Raw genomic sequence first — 21,192 nt, 5'->3', positions numbered from 1 at the left:
AACATTTACAAAGGTGCAATCCGCAGCTCGTGGTCGTGCGGTAGCGTTCTCGCTTCCCACGCCCGGGTTCGATTCCCGGCGGGGTCAGGGATTTTCTCTGCCTCGTGATGACTGGGTGTTGTGTGATTTCCTTAGGTTAGTTAGGTTTAAGTAGTTCTAAGATCTAGGGGACTGGTGGCCATAGATGTTAAGTCCCATAGAGCTCAGAGCCATTTGAACAAAGGTGCACTTATTAACGACAGTTACCTTGATTGTAGAAGCGTACACAATCATTAACCCGGCTCCAGGGAGGTAGGGTCCCCTTCTCTATTCTTCCACTGGGGTAATTCCTGCCTGCCGCGTCCGTGTCACGGGGGTGGGCATCCTTCGCTTCAGTAGGCCAAAGTGATAGGATGACTGAGTTCAGGCAGGGACCCAGTCCTGTCAGGTATAACCCGGAACCCATGCCCAGGGTTACGGGTGAAGACCTCAACTGCAGCGACGACGGAGAAGAAGGACTTCGGAATGGCGAAGCTGGCAGATGAGGCAACCCTCCTTTGTGGGGATTAAATGCGAAGGGAAATACCATTTAGCTGTAGCCTCTGTACTCCAGAGGGGTGGCTGCAAAAGGCTTCTATTCTCCAGTTTAGGGGCAGCCTAATTACATGATGGCAGTAGCTATAAAATGCCCTCAGCGACTGACGAAGTGACCCGTCGGTTGAGGAATCTATGGCTACGTCTCTTCTAAATTCAGAGCATGCTAGTGCGTCCCCCCCGAAGCGACGCATGCCACTTGCATCTAAGTGACGTGAGAAATGAGTGAGGGTTATCTACTCATGGACAGGGTAGGTTAAAGAAGTTAGTCCAACCTAAACAACTAATGAGATTTGCTACCCTCAATATTGGTTCATTGACCGGCCGACATCGTGAACTAGCAGAAATGCTTAAAAACAGTTGTGTCAACATTGCCTGCATCCAGGAGACCAAGTGGAAAGGTTCAAAGGCAAAAGAAATCTGAGATGGCTACAAACTCATCTATCATGGTACCAGTACACGAAACGGCGTAGCAATAGTCGTCGACCAGGACTTCCGTAACAATGTCACCATTGTCAACAGGGTGTCAGAAAGGCTTATGTCTATCAAGATTGATTCAATAGCTATCACTGCCCACATTGTATCTTGCTATGCATCTCAAACTGGATGCACTAAGGATGAGAAGGACAAGTTTTGGAACAGCCTGGACGCCCTCCTTCGAGCAATTCCTCAGGATGAGTCCATCATTGTTGGAGGAGATTTAAATGGACATGTCAGGGCTCACAAAGAAGGATATATGCAGTGCCATGGAGGACATGGGTTCGGTGTGCGGAACGATGATGGATGTCGGATACTCGATTTTGCAGAAGCTCATGATCTCATTGTGACAAACACATACTTTAAAAAGAGGCCAACACATCTGGCTACTTATACAAGTGGAGGTCATGCTACTCAGATCGATTATTGGCTAGTTCATCAACAAGAAATGAAGCTGGTAACAGATACCAAAGTAATTCCATATGACTGCATTGTCCCTCAACACCGATTGCTTGTCCTCAATATTCGTTAAGTGTGTTATACAACTCAAACCTAAAACTGGGCCTGAGCGAATTAAGTGGTGGCGAATGAATACCCAGCAAAACGAGTTGATGGCAGCCTTGGCAAAGTTCTCCGTGAAGACTGATCAGTCGGTTGAAGATATGTGGAAAGATGCTGTGGAACAAATACATCAAGCAGTGACTGGGAGAAACCATACCTGGAAGAAAATAAATTGATAAACAAACCTGGTGGTGGACAGATGAAGTCAAGCAAGCAATCAAGGAGAAAAAGATGGCGTACTAGACTTAGTGGAACTCACGACTTGACACTGATCTCCAGAAATATCGAAACCTGAAACCAGCAGCAAAAAGTAGAGTAGCTGCAGAAAAAGACCAGTATTACCAGACACTGTATGACCAGCTTGACACACCATCGGGAGAAAACAACATCTACAGTCTTGCTAAGTCACGTCACCGTTCAACTCAGGACATTGGACATATCATGCACATCAAGGGAGCGGATGCCAAACCTCTAAGAGATAACAATCTATTCTCCAGTGTTGGACATACTCCTTTCATAACATCAGCAACAAAGAGTTTACGCATCCACCAATTACCAGTCCTGATTCTACCTTAGTACCTGTGCCCTCAATTACACTTGAGGAAGTAATGCTTGCCATCAGTGAGATGAAAAACGGAAAAGCAACTGGCCCACATGACCCACCAGCGGAAATCTGGAAAATGCTCGGAAAGCCTGCTTCCGAATTCCTTGCCTCAGTCTTCAACTGAATCACATCACCGAAAAACAACTTCCACAAGCATGGACAACCAGCATAGCAGTTCCAATCTGGAAGGGAAAAGGAGACGTGAACAATTGCTCGACTTATCGCCCTATTCGACTCCTCTGTCATACTTTAAACATATTTGAATTGGCACTTGATAGCAGACTCAGAAGTATTGTCTCTGTAACACCAAACCAGTGTGGATTTGTTAAGGGATACAGCGCCATTGATGCTGTCCATGCCACGCGTCTTTTGATGGAAAAACACAGACAGACCAGTGTACACATGGCATTTATAGACCTAGAAAAGGCTTTCGACCGTATCCCACACGATCTTATCTGGTGAGCTCCTCGCTGCCACGGCATCCCTGAAGAGTATGTGAGCTGGGTGAAACTTTCGTACTGTAATTCCATTAGTGCTGTTCGGAGTCCTGCTGGAGTTTCTCCGCCCTTCGATATCACTGTGGGTGTTCATCAGGGTTCTGCCCTTTAACCATTGCTATTCATCCTTTGCATGGATACGGCAACAGCTGACGTACAGACTTCACATCCCTGGACCCTTCTTTATGCAGATGATGTGGTACTTACCAACCAAGCCCACCCTTAACTCCAGCACCAGGTTCAAACGTGGAAGGACAGACTGGCTGAAAATGGACTGCACTTCAATGTCCAGAAGACAGAGTACCTAGAACGTGGCTCCCAAAACAGAGGCACCATAAGCATCAGTGAAGAAGACATGCAGAAGACCACGCATTTTAAGTCATCACCTCAGACTGTGACACAACTCTTGATACTTGGACGAGGGTGAATGCAGCTTGGCTCAAGTGGAGACAGGTCACTTGGAGTCCTCTGTGATAAAAAGATGCCTCAGTATCTAAAGGCAAAAGTATGTAAGACCACAGTATGCCCAGCAGCAATGTGTGGGACTGAGTGTTGCTCTATGATGAAACAACAGGAACAAATGTTACACACCATGGAGATGAAGATGCTTAAATGGTCCATAGGGCTGACATGATGTGACCACGTAAAAAATACAGATGTTCGCCAAATGTTTGGTGTTCTGGCGATCATAGACAAAGTGAGGGAAGCCCGTCTCCGCTGGTACGGCCATATCATGAGAAAGCAAGACAACTCAGTTGCAAAAACAGTGTTCTACATTAACCCTGGAGGAACAAGACCACGAGGAAGACCGGCAAAGAGATGGACTGATGTCAGGGGAGACATGCACGTTGTTAGCTTAAGACCACAAGATGTTAACGACAGGGAGAAATGGAGGAGATGTAGCAAACCACCAGACCCCCGCAAGTCGGGATTAATGCTTGGAAAGAGAGAGAGAGAGAGAGAGAGAGAGAGAGAGTTATTAACGACAACTACAAATATTTAAATGGGACAGTGTCTGTTAACAGTAAAATCCAAAAAGTAGCATAAATGAGAATGCTCTTGGTATTCTCCGCAGGATGCTAGTGCATGTGGTTTGCAAGTTGTTATATTGTGAACATTATTAATTATTTGCAGGTGGTAGTGTAACACCTAAAATGTGTAACAGAATGCATACATGTAAGTGGTGTCTGTTCTGTTGGACATGTCCGACAGAAAAGACACAAGTCATATCTGTAATTGTAGGGGTGCGGCAGCTGTTTGGTGAAAAAATTTAAGTGTGGATGCACAACCAATGTCCAATCCCTTATGGGAATCGGAATTCTGCAAGTAAGGGTTTAATGGGCGTGAGTCATTGTGTTGCGGCAAGTAGGAAGATGGGAATTTGGGTCTGACAAAGTGTTTCTGGTTACCATCACATTTACTTTCCATTCCCTTCACCCCCATTATTCACAGTATGAAACGTGTGACTCAAGAAGAGGGTGAAATTGGTGTTCTGGTTTTTATACCAGTAGATTCACAAAGTAGTTCTCAAACAATTGGACGAGAAAGCAGTACGCATTAGGCAACATGTACTATGCATTCTAATCATCATGAGTTCCGTTCCTTACGTGTCTCTTTGTATTAAGTACAGCAGAGTCTCGCTAATCCAAACCCCGGTAATCCGAACGTTCAGTTAATCCGAAACATGACAAATGTTAGTCTAAGTATGGAAAACTGTGCGGTAAACTGCTGTACATACATGCTATTTTAATTTACACAGTACAGTAAACATGTATTGGCAAGAAAACGTTAGGTTTAAAGAATGCATAACAATGAAAGAAAAGCTGTCAAACTTACTAAAATACAGTGGACATTTTATCCCTACTTTTTAGATGACAAAAACTCAGTCATTGTTTTCTGGCGTAATGAAGACAGTCTGTTATATGACACATAGTTCAAATGGCTCTGAGCACTATGGGACTTAACATCTGAGGTCATCAGTCCCCTAGAACTTAGAACTACTTAAACCTAACTAGCCTAAGGACATCACACACATCCATTCCCGAGGCAGGATTCGAACCTGTGACCGGAGCAGTCGCGTGGTTCCAGACTGTAGCGCCTAGAACCCCTGGCCACACCGGCCGGCTGAGGCATAGTTGCGCCATCGTCTCATAAACATCAAATCAGCAGGTGTAGCAGTGGGCTGTTGCTCCAAATAACGTAGCGCGAGGTCAAGGACTTCTGCTGTGTCACTGTGTGGCATCAGCTCTCCTTTGTTGCTTTCAGGCTCATTGTCACTTCTGTCACAGCAATCCACTTCTGCCTGGTCTTGAGTCACAGCAGCAACTAAATCAATGCCAGTAAAGTTCTCCACACATGCCCCATCTGCTGCCATCCACTCATCTACGTCTTCTTCACTAGCTTCTTCACATCCTGGGATTGTATCATTTGTAATAGATTTTCCTCTTCATTTTCAACTAGGTTGTCCTGAAATTCAAGTGATGTCAACAATTTTCTCCACGATTTTCTCGGAGTATTTTCTGAAATATATTGCCATGTCTCAGCGGCCCAATAAACAACATCCTTCACATTGGTCTTTTTTATTTTGCCCACTAAAGGAAAGCTATCATCTTGGATCAGCATTCTTTACCATTGTTTTCTGTAAATCAGTTTTAAAGTTTGCAATACGTCCTGGTCCATCGGCTGCAGAAGTGGTGTAACATTCGGCAGCAAAAACTTCGCCACAATTTCTCCATCACATAATTCCTCAGTGCTGGAGTGAGAGGGTGCGTTATCAATCAAAGGGACTGCAAGGGGAGACAAATGATTTTCCTTAGAAAACTGTCGAACAACGGGAACAAACTGGCCATGAAACCATTCTTTGAACAGCTTACCATCCATCCATGCTTTTTCTGGCTGCGATAATATACGAGCAGGGACTTCATGTTGCAGTTTTTAAAAGCTCTGGGCCTAGCAGATTTGCCAATCAACATTAAATAGGCAGCTTGTGATTACCAGCAGCATTGCCACATGCTAATAAAGTCACACAATCTTTGCACACTTTAAAACGAGGAGCATGGTCTTCTGCTTTTGATGCCAGGCTTTTTGTTGGCAATGCCCTAAAATTAAGGCCAGTCTTGTCAGCATTATAAACTTGTCGGCGAAAATACTTTCTCTCTCATCATTTTTTCAAACTCACCCAAGTATTCCTTCACTGCATCACGGTCAGAAGAAAGCTTCTCTCTAGTAATTGTTAGCTGACGGATTCCATGACGTTTTTTTGAATCTGCCCAACCAACTCAGGTAAACAGACTTTTCCTGAACCAGTGCTCCACTCAAAGGAGTTCCTCTTTCACTTTCCTGTGTAAACCAAAGGAAAAGAGCTTCATCCACTTTATCATACTGGGACTGTTTCAAAGTCTGCCGAATTTCGAGTGTTTTTCCCAAAGACATTGAACAGGACTGTTCAAGCTTCACTCGGTTCTTCTTTCAATCACAAACGGTTGCTTTATCAACACCTAGTTCCGTTGCCAGTTAAGATACATTCTCACCATTGTCTATCCGCTTCAAAGCATTCAATTTTTCTTCGGGAGTTAACATTGTATGTTTCTATTTACTCGTGTCAAAAATACGTACACCACTACACCTGAATGAATACAATACAACTGTTACGCTTGCCAGCGATCGATAACTAACATAACCAAGCACTGTGCGAGACAACTGGCAGTGCACTGACCTCAGACACAACAATGCACGACAACAAGGGCAGGGAGTGAGAGTGAGCCATTGATCCCAAACTTGTTCCCATTTGTCACCATGGTGTACCTACTTATCTGCTTGGTAAACTTCATTCTAGAAACTCACCACCCTAATTCCGGCTAATCCAAACAAGATCCGGTGCAATTAGTTTGGATTAACGGGACTCTACTGAACTGCATGGAAATGATTCTGTGAATTGTGGAGTTGTGAAACTTGTACCTCGGCACTAACACATGGCACCCGACATGTCGTGATTCTTGTTTACGGATGAACCAACATTTACTAATCACAGCCAAGTAAATCTCAGAAACATGCACTTCTGGTCTATTGATAATTCCCGTTGGCTTCATTAGGCGGAATGTCAGTGTTCATGGAGTTTAAAGATATGGTGTGGAATAGTGCATTGCCTCACAGGACCCTTGTTTATAGAGGGAACATTGGATATGAACGAATATCTCAACCTTCTAATGAGCCATCTTCTACAGATGGTAGAAAATGTTCCCACCCAGAATATGAGGAGCCTGTGCTATCAATGTGATGGTTTTCTGACCCACAGTGTATAAATTAAGACTGTGCGTATTCAGAGACTGTTTCCAAATTTATGGATTGGACAAATAGGCTCTGTATCTCGTCTGGCCTGTTCCCCCGACCTGGCACAACTGGATTTTTTTCTATTTTGGGGGGGGGGGGGGGGGGGGGGGGTACACGACGACGCTGCCTACATGGATGTACTAGTGACACCAGATGACATGAAATGGTGTATTACTGCTGTCTGCACTGCAATTTCTGCTGAAATGCTAGAACGTGTGCAGCAATTATTGCATGGCATACTGCATTCTTGTATTGACACTGGAGGTGCTCATCTTGAACAACTGCTTTGAGGGTGCATTGGTTCTTTGTGAGTCAGACTTCACAGAGATGGTGTGTTCACTTTTGCTTGTCTTTCGTTTGTCTCATTTGACAACATCGCACTTCTGGAGACGTATTAACGTCTGTGTAGGGCTGCACATACCATCTATGTCTACTTGATATTTGTTTGTGCCATCACATGGAACAAACAACTGTTGGTGTTTATCATGTTTAAACTATGGTATCTCAAACTACTTGTACTAGACTTCTATAATGACAAACACTGACATTGTAACTTATCCTACTTTGTGGTAATGTCAATAGTCATTGTACCACTGAAATATTTGTACCTTTTTTAAATACACACATTCAAAACTGATAACACACAATGTATGGGCTGCAGAGGTTGGCCCTTGTCTATCATTTCAACCTGTGAAATCTGTACATCAATGGTGCCTTCCATTCACAAAATATTTGCAGTGCAACTTTTAGGTGACTCACCCTTTAGAATCACCTGGTAACTGCTAGATTGTAGTTCCATCAGAATAGCAAAGAACAAACATATTACTACGCACTCTCCATTCCAGATCTACATGGACTCTGCTATAAATGGAGCTGCAAGTCTGCAGTATGACAAATCCCGCATCGGATCATCAGAAAGTACCATAACAAGATGTTTGTTCAATGGCATTTCATAAGTCAGATCCATAATTAGAAGAAGAAATGTATTTTGTTTTTGTTTTAGGGTGCAAAAACAACTGGGGGTCATATGCGACCAAGTCAAAACCACAGAACTCAAAGACAGAGAGGAGTTAAAAAACAACTATATATCAATCCCAACTGACATAACAGAAGACAGTTAAAAACAGGCATGTGGAAAAAGAGCTAAAAAAGACACTGTAGATCCTAAATTAAAAGGCTTTCACCATATTGCTTTGGTGGATAAAAAGTGCGTCATTTGCTAAAACAGCCGATAACTCAGACGGCACACCCAAACGGGAACGTAAAAGGTAAAAAAAATGGACATTCCATCAGGAAATTGCAGACAGGAAAACTTGGGCACAATGTGTACAAAATGGTGGGGTAGTGCCACTTAGCAAATGATGATGGCTAAAAAGGCAGTGCCCAATACACAGCTGAGTTAAAATAACCTACTCCCAGTGCGAGGGCCGAGAGAAGGTCATCCAAGCTGCTGGGAGAGGCTTAAAAAGCCTGAGCTTATTGCCATGAAGGGAGGACTATTGGCGATGCCAAAGGGACACCACCTCCTGACAGATGGCAACACAGAGGTCATCAGAGGGAATATAGGTACTAGCAGGCTGAGGTACTAGGACCGCAGCTTTGATAACAGCATCAGCAACCTCTTTTCCTGGCAGACTGACACGACCAGGAACCCACAGAAACATCAAAATGACAACAAGAGTGGGCAGGTGACAGTTTTCCTGGACCCACTGCACTAAGGGATGGGCGGTGTACAGTGCACATAGACTATGGAGGGCACTGAGTGAGTTTGAGCAGAGGACACAATTGAAAAGGCTGTGAGCCGGATGTACTCCGTGGCCTGATACAAGGCGAAGAGCTCGGCTGTAAATACTGAGGAGTGTGCCGGAAGCTGATATCTAAAGACACGTGTGCCAATGATGAAGGCACAACCGACCCCCGAAGTTCCATGCGATAGACCGAGACCAAGGTTAGCATAGGTCACTTCACAAAGCCAAGGTGGCAAAGGGTTCACCCACCGGGAAAGGTGCAGGTAGTGTGAAGTTAAGCCGCTGTAGCAAGTGCCAAAAGCAGACTCCAGGAGGTAACAGAAGGAGGACGAGCGCCGTACTGATGATCAAAGGAATCATCAAAGAATGAGGCATAGGACGGGTGGCCACGCATGGCAGACTAATGGCATGCATACCTGCTGAGGAGAAAGTCACGGCCGCAGGGTAGTGGTAGATAAGCAGCTTCAGCATACAGACTCTCAACTAGGTTGGTGTAAAAGGCGCCCGTGGCCAAACGGATGTCACGATGGTAGATTGTGTTGAGACAGCATATGAGGGATGGGCGTGCGGACACATAAATGAAGCACTCATAACTGAGTTTCAAACGGACAAAAGATGGTACAAACGGAGAAGAGTGGTTTGATCGGCACCCCAGGAAGTACCACTGAAGACACATAGGACATTGAGGAACCATGTACAGCGGGCTGCCAGGTAAGAGACATGGGAGGACCGAGAGTGTTTCCTATTGAGCACAAGCCCCAGGAATTTTGTAGTTTCAACGAATGGAAGGGCAACAGGCCCGAGATGTAAAGAAGGTGGGAGAAATCATTTGCGCCGCTAGAAATTCATACAGATGGTTTTGCCAGTGGAAAAGTGAAAGCCACTGTTGATGCTCCAGGAGTAAAGACGATCAAGACACCACTGAAGGCGCCGCTCAGTGAGACAGGTCCACGGAGAACTGCAATAGATGGCAAAATCATCAACAAAAAGGAAGCTGGAGATGCCTGGTGGGAGACAGGCCATGATAGGATTAATGGGGATAGCGAAGAGAACAACACTCAGGAGGGAATCCTGAGGCACACTGTTTTCCTGGATAAAGGTGTCCGACAAGGCAGAACCCACAAGCACCCTGAAAATTTGATCTTTAAAACATGCCTGAAGGAAACAGGGCAGGCGGCCACGGAAGCCCCACGTGTAAAGAGTATGAAGGATACCAGTTCTCCAGCAGGTGTCATAGACTTTCTGCAATTCAAAAAACACTGCCACAGTCTGGGATTTCTGCAGAAAACCGTTCATGACATGGGTGGACAAAGTAATGAGATGGTCAACTGCAGAACGCCGCGCTGAAATACACACTGTGCATTCGTTAGTAAATGGTGAGACTCGAGCCACCGTACCAGCCTGGCATGAATCATACGTTCCATGACCCTGCAAACGCAGCTGGTAAGAGAGATGGGGCTGCAGCTGGAAGGAAGGTTTTTGTCCTTACCGGGCTTAGGTATGAGTATGACGGTGGCTTCATGCCAGCGTCCGGTAAATGTTCCCTTTGCCCAGATGCGGTTGTACGTGTTAAGCAGAAAGTGCTTGCCCGCAAGAGAAAGGTGCTGCAACATCTGAATGTGGACTGTGTCTGGCCCTGGGGTCGAGGATCAGGATCAACTGAGAGCATGATTGAACTCTCTCATAGTAAAGGCGGCATCGTAGCACTCCCGATTCTGAGAAGAGAAGGGTATCACCCCAGCCTCCTCCGCTTGTTTCTGATGGAGGAAAGCAGCGTGATAGTTGGAAGAGATCGAAACTTCCGCAAAATGGTGGCCCAAGGTGTTGGAGATAGCAGTAGGGTCCACGATAACATTGACTGCTACTGTGAGGCTGAAAATGGGGGAATGGATCTTGGTCCCAGAGAGCCATCGGAGGTTGGCCCACACGACAGAGGAACTGTTAAAAGAACCAGTGAATGAAATCCAGCTAGCTCGTTTGCTATCCCGAAGAACACGACAATACTTTGCACGCATCTACTTATAATGAATGCTGTTTGGCACCAAGGAATGATGGTTAAAAACGCAGAGAGCACATCTCCATGTGCAAATGGCATCGTGACATGCCTCAGTCCTCCAAGGGATGGAGACACGATGTGGTAAAGAGGAAGTACGAGGAATGGAATGTTCTGCAGCAGTAAGGATAACATTTGTGATATAGTCCACCTGGTCATCACAACTGCGGAAGTCTTATTCTTTGAAGGTCACCAGGGAAGAGTAAAGTTGCCAGTCAGCATTAGTAAGCTGCCATTTTGGCATGCACATCGATGGGGTAGGAGGGTCGTTCGAGTAGGTGTCAGAAAGAATGGACCACTCAAGATGATGGAGAAGCTTGACAGTGCAAAAGGATAGGTCCAAATGGGAATAGGTGTGTGAGGAGTCGGAAAGGAAAGTGGGTGTGCCAGTGTTAAGGCAGAGGAGGTTAAGTAGGTCAGCTAAAAGGGCACCTCTCCGACAGGTCCTGGGAGAACCCCAAAAGGGATTATGCGCATTAAAGTCACAGAGTAGCAAAAATGGGGGACGTACCTGCCTAATAAGCTGAAGGAAGTCTGCCCTGGTGACACTGAATGATGGAGGTACAGAGAGAAAAAGTCAGGCGGGGAAGGAAAAGCCGAATTGCAACAGCCTGAAGACGGGTAGTCAGGGAGATGGGATGACTATGAAGGTCATCCCGAATGAGCACCATGATGTCTCCACGAGATGGAATGCTCACCTCAGGGGGAAGGTAAAAATGAATCGGTAAGAATTGTGAAAGCTTGAAGCCGTCATGAGGGCACAATTTCGGTTCCTGAAGGCAGAGTACAATGGGATGCGGCGATGCTAAAAGCAGCTGTAAATCCTCTTTGTGGGACTGAAGACCGTGATTGTTCCACTGGAGGACAGTCATGAGGAGGAAGAGATGTAGAGGGGTCAACTCGGCGGCCGCTGAGTGACAGCCGGTGTAGAGTCACTACTACAGAGCACATAAGCAGGAGGCTCCTACTCCATGGGGTCCACAGAAGCATTGGCTTGCTTGTGTGGATGGTCCGTGGAGTACAATGATGAAAAACGGTTGATGGTGCGCACTGGCGAAACAGAGACCCGCTGGGCTACGGTCACACATGGCGAAACCATTGAACAGGATCTTCAAGTTGCCAAAGGAGAACATTTGGGTGTTGTTTGACTGGAGGGAGGGAGGAAGTGTTCACGGGAGTACACCTTCTGTCCTTTCCTGCCTACTTGTTGTGTAGCTGGTGGCTTCGCCCCTTGAGGCGAGAGTTTGACGGTTTGTTGCACAGCGGTATGGAGGAATGGCGATGCTAACTTGACACTTGGCGATTTCACAACCTCAGAGCTGAATTTGAGGTCGCATGTCTGTGTGGCCATGTCCTTCATGGAGCGAGGGGCAACAAGAACAGAACTATAGGTGCCAGATGGTAGAACGCAAGATTTGTGACTAGCCGGTAACTTGTGAGCTACTGAGTAAGGCACTTTTTCCTTTACCCAATTCTCTTGGACAGCCTGCTCTCAAGATACACAGGACAATCCCGAGAGAAGGGTGGCATGGCCACCATTGCAGTTGATACAGGGGGGAGGAGGCGGCGGACAGTCACCCCCGTGTGCATCCCTACCACAGGTTACACATTTGCCTGGGTGTCGACAAGACACTGGTAGCAATGCATTGTGGTCGGGAATGTACGGCCGGACTGTGATATTTCACAGCCTGCTTTGATCTTGGATGGCAGCACCACTCTATCGAAGGTGGGAGAAAAAGAGTGCGGGTGGGCACTAAGGAGGAATCTACCTTTCTCATTACACAATGGACGGCAATGACACCCTGATAAGAGAGGTAAGACTGGATTTCGGCCTCGGTTAGACCACTGAGCAGCCTAGTGTAAATTACACCATGGGCAGAATTTGAAGTTCTATGGGCCTCAATATGAACAGAGTAGCCATGGAGAAGTGAAGCAGAAGCTGTCTCCAAAACCAAAGTGCATTCCATGAACGAGAGCAGGATTTCACAGGGCCAGCAATTGATTCAACATCTTTCTGAATACTAAACGGATTTACCGTGGCGAAGGACTGACCGTCTTCAATACGTGAGACCATGAGGAACCGTGGTGCAGTGGGAAGGATCTTTGAATCATTAGCCTCATCATGTTTATATTTCGTAGATGTTGATTGGGAAGATGATCGACTCATTGCGAAAAAATGCCCCATGACTGCCAGCGTCTCCGATGGCGCACTCCTGCATTCGGTTATTGTTCACACCTCAGGCCACACTTCCCTAACATTTGACAGAGGGACCAAAGGCAATTTGGAAGGTTGCAGCTCATGCAATCACCCCTTCCTGGGCCTGGCCTGTACCATAAGGTACGTGTAAACCCTAACTGTTACCCAGTCACCTGTTATGTGTCAGATGCATAGGCCAGCTTTCAGGAGCGCACAGGGAGGAAGAAGAAAGAGAGGAACCTGAAACGTCGAAGCGGAGGAACGAGAGAAGAAGGGAAGCGAAGAAAGGAAAAGGGAGTGAAAAACAAAGATGAGATTGTTCTTATGTCAGCGACAGACAATGCAGAACATTCCCAACAACATCCAAGACATGTTCTCCAAGGGAGGGAAATGAACAGCAAGAGGATAGACACGCAGCACCGGAAGGGGAAAAATGCTGCAATGGCTGGGGCCCCATGGTAGCCAAGCGTGAACTCACCAAAGAGTGGCGAGCCCCCTGGGGGAGAGAAGAAATGTTAACTGTCAAAGCTACTGAAATAACCCAAGCAGCACAAACTTTTTCAACAGATTGAGAAGTTTCCAAAGTTTGTCATGTATCACCAAGTACACGCACCACACCACAGTAGCACATTATAACACAACCACTTTGCAGAAATAGTTCTACAACTACACTGCAATAAAATATTGCCAACATTATTTTATGTCTAATTTATTTAGACCTTAAAACTGACTTTTGACAGAAGGATGACATACCCATTCCTTCATTTTCTTCCTCCAACTTGCTTTTCCTTTTATTTGTTTTTCTTTGGCTTGATTTTCTATCCATAGAATTTTCAACTGAGAAACAGGATACAGCTGAAAAATGAAAAGAAAAAATACCAGTATTGACTAATACTGTTATGTTATGCACAACGAGACCACTGCATCTTTCGTGTTATCTTTAACTCTGTAATTTGCAATGCAACAGTTACCAGGAAAAGTGCTCAGGTACAATAAATAGGTGTTCAACTCCGAGGTCAATTTGACAAGAATAATGCTTTGTTATGCATGGTCTTATTGGAGGACAACTGCAATTCCCTGAATCAGTATTCCATTGTTGGAATGGGCAATACCTGCCTTGTTCCTGTAACGGAGAACATTCACCATTCAAGAGGATCCTGCTATATGCTACCACATTCCCCGCAGTGGGTGTAACGTTTATATGGTACATGTAATTGGTTAAACAGAAAAATAAGAAACATTCAGTTTTTTTTTATTATTTCTAATGATCAAAAGACTACTTACTCTTAAGTCCAGATGCTAAAAACCTTAGTTACATATGGAATGAATAGGCAGTGAATTAATATTTTGAAAATATGAATAAAGTTAAATTACTGTATTCCAGGCCTTGTATATTCTGATAATAGCAACTTTTTTTTCCTTCTGAGAAATCCAATTGTTTTGATTTTGTTCTTTTAGGTTAATGCAGTTAAATAAGATGTAGGTTTTGTTACAATACAAACTTCAAACACTGCTGTTATTCCTTTTATTCGCCACTCTGATAATTTCTGTAATGCTGTGTATTCTTTCTTGGCCTTATTTGGGCTAAATACCTAGTTATGAAGGACCAACACACAACCTGAGTTGAAGTGCACAAGCACAAGCCACAGCTACATCAACTTTGCCTTGAGAGGATTTTATTCCCCCAGCCCAGCAAGAAGTAGAATAGTTTATGTTTCAAGTTGTTCTCTGGGGGCATTCTGAAGATCAAGTTCCCAATTATTTTTCAGGGATGACCATATATTGCCAATATTATTAATCTTCTCTCCAGTCATTTTACACAATAGTTGTTAAAAAAAGCTTACACACCTGGTTCATCATTTTCCTTTTCTGCACTCCTTTTAATATGAATAGATTTCCTTGTTGGAGTCTGTGTAGTTTCTTTTGAAACCACGGAGGTATCTGTCAAACAACAACAACATATCAATCTAATGTCAAAATGTTTAAACTACTGATCACATGACAACAGCAGCCCTCAAAATTTCTTTAAAAAAAGAACAGGTACACAATGTATTATAGAACTGCACTTCAGATATGAGCTGAGGGCATCACATCATACGAGACAGAAAGCAAGACTGGTCCTATAACACCACCACCATTGGCGTACTTAAATAAATATTCATTTGCTTCACAGTATTTTCACACAGTGAATGTAGTTTGGCGGAGACTTTAATAGTCATGCACAGTGAAGACTTCTACCTATCAGCCTGGTAAGCTGAGTGTAGTCTGCCTTGTCAGGGACAGCACCTTAAATGTGTAGCTTATCAGCTAGTCGAATGAATGCCACTACACACTCTACTTATTGTACTAATCACCGAATTCCATCCTTATGCTTTATCATACCTTGCACTTGTCTCAAATGTTCGGAAGTTGTTCTTGTTGCAGACTACAATCACAAGACCGATTTGCTGTAGGTCTCCACACTAGTACATCAGGTTCAACCCTCTCCAACTCTACCTATCTACTGAAACTGACCTCCATTTGAACATTCATACATTACTCAAGCTTTGGCCTCTCCCTACAAGTTTTACTTACAACACTTCCTTCCATTAAGGAACTCTTTTTTCTTTGACGCCTCAGAATTTGTCCTATCTATTAATAGGACAAGTCCTCCTTTTAGTCATGTTGTGCCATAAATTACCATTCTCCCCCAAATTTAATCCAGTACAGTGAGTCTCAAAGTGGTCTATATCAATCCTAACCTGCAAGGGGTTTATATCAGCGGGGGAGGGGGATAAAAGGTGGTGCATTAGACACAAGAGTGGATTCCATGTAGGCAGGTCACAACCAAAATTCCCAACTATTGTCACAGAGCTGAAGCTTGCTCCTATTTATGTCACTGTTTGCCTCATTGGCTAAGAGAGAGGATGGAGCAACTTTTAATTTTTGCTCTCCTTCTCATAACACTCAACAGCCATTAATAATAATAATAATAATAATAATAATAATAATAATAATAATAATAATAATAACCCCCGTGGAGGCCCGGGAAAAGAATAGGCCTCCAGTATGTTCTGCCAGTCGTAAAAGGCGACGAAAAGAACAAACCACTAATAGGGCTAACCCCCCTTTTAGTGTGATTACTTGGTTCAGGACAGAACTAAAGAAGCCTCGGACAAGCGCCGTCATGGTCGGGGACGCTGCTTGAACCCTATGCCCGCCCACAATGGTAACGACACTGCTAGCCAACTGGAAAATGATTTAAATCCAAATACAGGTGTTTTGCAGGATATGCTTCCTGCAACCACCCTAGAAGGAAAACAAAGACAGAGGATGAGATGGTCAGATGAAGTTAATCGACACCTCATGTTCTGTTATTACCAAGCAACAAACCTAGGAACCAACACAACTGGATACAGATCACAAGTATACACAACATTTATTACCAGATACCCGGAATTAAAATTTTTAACAGAACAACGACTAGCTGATCAGATGCGTGTAATAATAAAAAATAACAGGATACCCCAGTCAGAATTAGAAAACATCAAACAACAAGTACAACAAATACTGGAACAAAATAATGTGCAATCAGAAGAAGAAGAAAATACAGTAATGGACTCAAACATCCCAGAGCAAACAAACAAAGACCAACACGCATCAATTAAACAATCAGAGGAAAACGAAATCTTAAGACAGCCACCAGAACAAGCACAAATAGAACACAAAGAGAGACACGTGTTAGATATAGAAGAGAAATTTCAGCTGACATATATAGAATACAAAGACACAAATACAGACATCAGACCATTCTTGCATAGACCGCCAAATAACCCACAAGTTGAAACAACAATAAAAACTATCAACACAATCATACACAACAAAATAAATGAAAACACAACTATGGAAGAGTTACAACTACTGGTTTATATAGGAGCACTCACTACACTAAATATACACACTAGGCAGAGATCAGAACAAACCAACACACAGAAGAAACCCACAAAACCAGCATGGCAACACAGGCTACAGATCAGAATAGAAAAACTGAGAAAAGACATCGGACAGCTAACAAATTTATAAGAAATGAAATATCAGACAAAAAACGAAAAAGGTTAGGTAAAATCTCACAACAAGAAGCAATAGAGCAATTAGATGAAAAAAAGCAGAAATTACAAGCATTGGCCAAACGACTTAGAAGATACAAAAAAAGTGAAAATAGAAGGAAACAAAACCAAACATTCAACACAAACCAAAAGAGATTTTACCAAACAATGGATAACACACACATTAAAATAGACAATCCACCAAACATAACAGACATGGAACACTTCTGGAGCAACATATAGTCAAACCCGGTACAACATAACAGGTATGCACGGTGGATACAAGCAGAAACAGACACATACAAGATGATACCACAAATGCCTGAAGTGATAATTTTGCAACATGAAGTCACCCGAGCAATTAATTCTACACACAATTGGAAAGCCCCTGGAAATGATAAAATAGCAAATTACTGGCTAAAGAAGTTCACCTCAACACATTCACATCTAACTAAATTATTTAACAGTTACATTGCAGACCCATACACATTCCCTGATACACTTGCACATGGAATAACCTATCTGAAACCTAAAGATCAAGCAGACACAGCAAACCCAGCTAAATATCGCCCCATAACATGCCTACCAACAATATACAAAATATTAACTGCAGTCATCACACAGAAATTAATGACACATACAACACAGAACAAAACTATAAATGAAGAACAAAAAGGCTGCTGCAAAGGAGCACGAGGATGTAAAGAGCAACTGATAATAGATACAGAGGTGACATATCAAGCTAAAACTAAACAAAGGTCCCTACACTACGCATACATTGATTACCAAAAAGCCTTTGATAGTGTACCCCACTCATGGTTACTACAGATATTGGAAATATACAAAGTAGATCCTAAATTGATACAGTTTCTAAACATAGTAATGAAAAACTGGAAAACCACACTTAATATCCAAACAAATTCAGATAACAACACATCACAGCCAATACAGATTAAGCGTGGAATATACCAAGGAGACTCATTAAGCCCTTTCTGGTTCTGTCTTGCTCTGAACCCACTATCCAACATGCTAAATAATACAAATTATGGATACAATATTACTGGAACATACCCACACAAAATCACACATTTGCTATACATGGATGATCTAAAACTACTGGCAGCAACAAATCAACCAATTACTAAAGATAACAGAAGTATTCAGCAATGATATAAATATGGCTCTTGGAACAGACAAATGTAAGAAAAATAGCATAGTCAAGGGAAAACACACTAAACAAGAAGATTACATATTGGATAACAACAGCGACTGCACAGAAGCGATGGAAAAAACAGATGCCTATAAATATCTAGGATACAGACAAAAAATAGGAATAGATAATACAAATATTAAAGAAGAACTAAAAGAAAAATATAGACAGACTAACAAAAATACTGAAAACAGAATTGACAGCAAGAAACAAGACAAAAGCTATAAATACTTATGCTATACCAGTATTGACCTACTCATTTGGAGTAGTGAAATGGAGTGACACAGACCTAGAAGCACTCAATACACTTACACGATCACAATGCCACAAATATAGAATACATCACATACATTCAGCAACAGAAAGATTCACATTAAGCAGAAAGGAAGGTGGAAGGGGATTTATAGATATAAAAACCTACATTATGGACAGGTAGACAATTTAAGAAAATTCTTTCTAGAACAAGCAGAAACTAGCAAAATACACAAAGCAATCACTCATATAAATACATCAGCTACACCATTGCAATTTCATAACCACTTCTACAACCCTTTAGATCACATAACATCAACAGATACAAAGAAAGTAAATTGGAAAAAGAAAACACTACATGGCAAGCACCCGTATCATCTAACACAGCCACACACAGATCAAGACGCATCCAACACATGGCTAAGAAAAGGCAATATATACAGTGAGACTGAAGGATTCATGATTGCAATACAGGATCAAACAATAAACACCAGATATTACAGAAAGCATATTATTAAAGATCCCAATACCACAACAGATAAATGCAGACTTTGCAAACAACGAATAGAAACAGTAGATCACATCACAAGCGGATGTACAATACTAGCAAATACAGAATACCCCAGAAGACATGACAATGTAGCAAAAATAATACATCAACAACTTGCCATAAAACATAAACTAATAAAACAACACGTTCCCACATACAAGTACACACCACAAAATGTATTGGAGAGTGATGGATACAAATTATACTGGAACAGAACGATTATAACAGATAAAACAACACCACATAACAAACCTGACATCATACTCACCAATAAAAAGAAGAAATTAACACAACTAATTGAAATATCCATACCCAACACAACAAATATACAGAAGAAAACAGGAGAAAAAATTGAAAAATACATCCAACTGGCTGAGGAAGTCAAGGACATGTGGCATCAGGATAAAGTTGACATTATACCAATTATACTACCAACTACAGGAGTCATACCTCACAGTATCCACCAATGCATCAATGCAATACAGCTGCATCCAAGCATATATATACAACTACAAAAAACTGTAATTATTGATACATGTTCAATCACCCGAAAGTTCCTAAATGCAATATAACATATACCATACAGTTACAAGGAAGTCACGCTTGATCAAGGTCCGCGTCACGTTCCATTTTTAACCAGACTTAACAGTCTGAGAAAGTAGAGAAATAATAGTAATAAGCTTCACTCCATAAAGTATTGCCCTCCTTGGAGGAGTGGAAAGAGTATCTGGTGCTGCCCATGATGGGCCAGGAAACACTTCATCACCCATCAAAGACGTATTAATTTGCAACACAGCACAGTATGATACAAAAATCACTTTGCAGTGGATACATATGCAAGGTTTTATGTTACATTGTTGCAATTGCCAGGAACCGAACACCAAACATCAGCGAGCCAAAGTAGACCGACTTCTTCCGATCCACCACTAGGGAGCCCCTGTTCATCTCTCTAAGGAAAGATTATAGTTCAGTACCAAAAAAGTTAAAGTGAATCCGTGTCATGTTTGGGAGTGCTGGAGGTAAGCAAATGAATTACTTTTTTCTCAAATTTTCTTTTCCTTTCATTGGGTAGAATGCGCTGATTATGACTTGAGTCTGATTGCTATCTTATCATATTTACCTTAATAGCTTAATGTATGTCGACAGATAACTGATACTAAACATGACAATCTAAACAGAAACAGAGGCAGTACAGTGTTGTTTATTTCAAGCTTGGGCTCACTATCGGATGAATATCATCTTAGAATGTATCACCCTGATGAAACAGATAAAGATTTGAAATATGTAATACTACTTCAAAGAGAGACCCACAAAGGACAGTATGTTCGCTTTGAGGTCCAAAGAGACAGTGATTTGGTGGCATCTTACAATAACTTGCTACTTATAGCAAAATCTGGAAAACTGCATACTATCAGGGAACAGTTTATTTTACAAGCTAATTAAGAGGTTTTAGAAACTATTATACACAAACCTGCTTATAATATATTCATATTCATGAAATGGGTTATGATATTGAAAGCATCTGCAAATGACCACCTCTCCAAACAACTGGGTGAGTAAACTTTACCTGGGAATGAAGCATTATTAGTTGTATATGTTAGTCCTGTTAGTGTTTTGAAAGATTATTTCATGGAAAAAGCAATCCCTTTATCAAACATAATGCCAGGGGCAGTATATGGAGCACCTGCCATGTCTGGCAATTATCATGGATTGATAAGCCATTTGAAACAAAATGCACATGGGATATCAGTAACAGCGCCATTCATCAACATCATTTACTTGTTAAAAAATCTGAGCAGTAACTTGATGCAATCTCTTCAACTTATAATTAATCTAGTAAACAAAATTTGAAGCAGCACGTTGAATTCTAGGTTGTACGTGCAGTTATGTGAAGAAAATTACACGAACTTTCATCAATTACTCTTTCACACTGAAGTACGCTGTCTGTCAAGAGGCTATGTTTGACAAGATTTTTCTCACTTTTCAAAACTGCTTTAAAGATTTTCAATGTTAAAGATCCAATTTTAAAAGAAAATTTTAATCAAGTGGAAACCAG

General features: G+C 42.5%; 1 protein-coding gene across 9 annotated transcripts in view; it reads right to left on the bottom strand.

Annotated features, from left to right (window-relative positions):
* LOC126184082 (zonadhesin-like) overlaps nucleotides 1-21,192 on the bottom strand; it is a 127,497-nt gene that overhangs the window by 35,590 nt on the left and 70,715 nt on the right. For 7 of the 9 annotated variants that reach the window (XM_049926496.1, XM_049926441.1, XM_049926450.1 and 4 more), the window contains 2 exons: nucleotides 14,888-14,980; nucleotides 13,793-13,894 (listed from right to left, as the gene is read on the bottom strand). The exons of the other annotated variants lie outside the window; for them this stretch is intronic. In XM_049926496.1, the coding sequence (XP_049782453.1) occupies nucleotides 13,793-13,894; nucleotides 14,888-14,980 (195 nt within the window). The remainder of the gene's footprint in view (nucleotides 1-13,792; nucleotides 13,895-14,887; nucleotides 14,981-21,192) is intronic. 9 annotated transcript variants of the gene reach the window in all.

This window comes from Schistocerca cancellata, chromosome 1 (genome assembly GCF_023864275.1).
Source record: "Schistocerca cancellata isolate TAMUIC-IGC-003103 chromosome 1, iqSchCanc2.1, whole genome shotgun sequence".
Taxonomy (NCBI): domain Eukaryota; kingdom Metazoa; phylum Arthropoda; class Insecta; order Orthoptera; family Acrididae; genus Schistocerca; species Schistocerca cancellata.
This window is presented reverse-complemented; position numbering and strand designations above follow the sequence as displayed.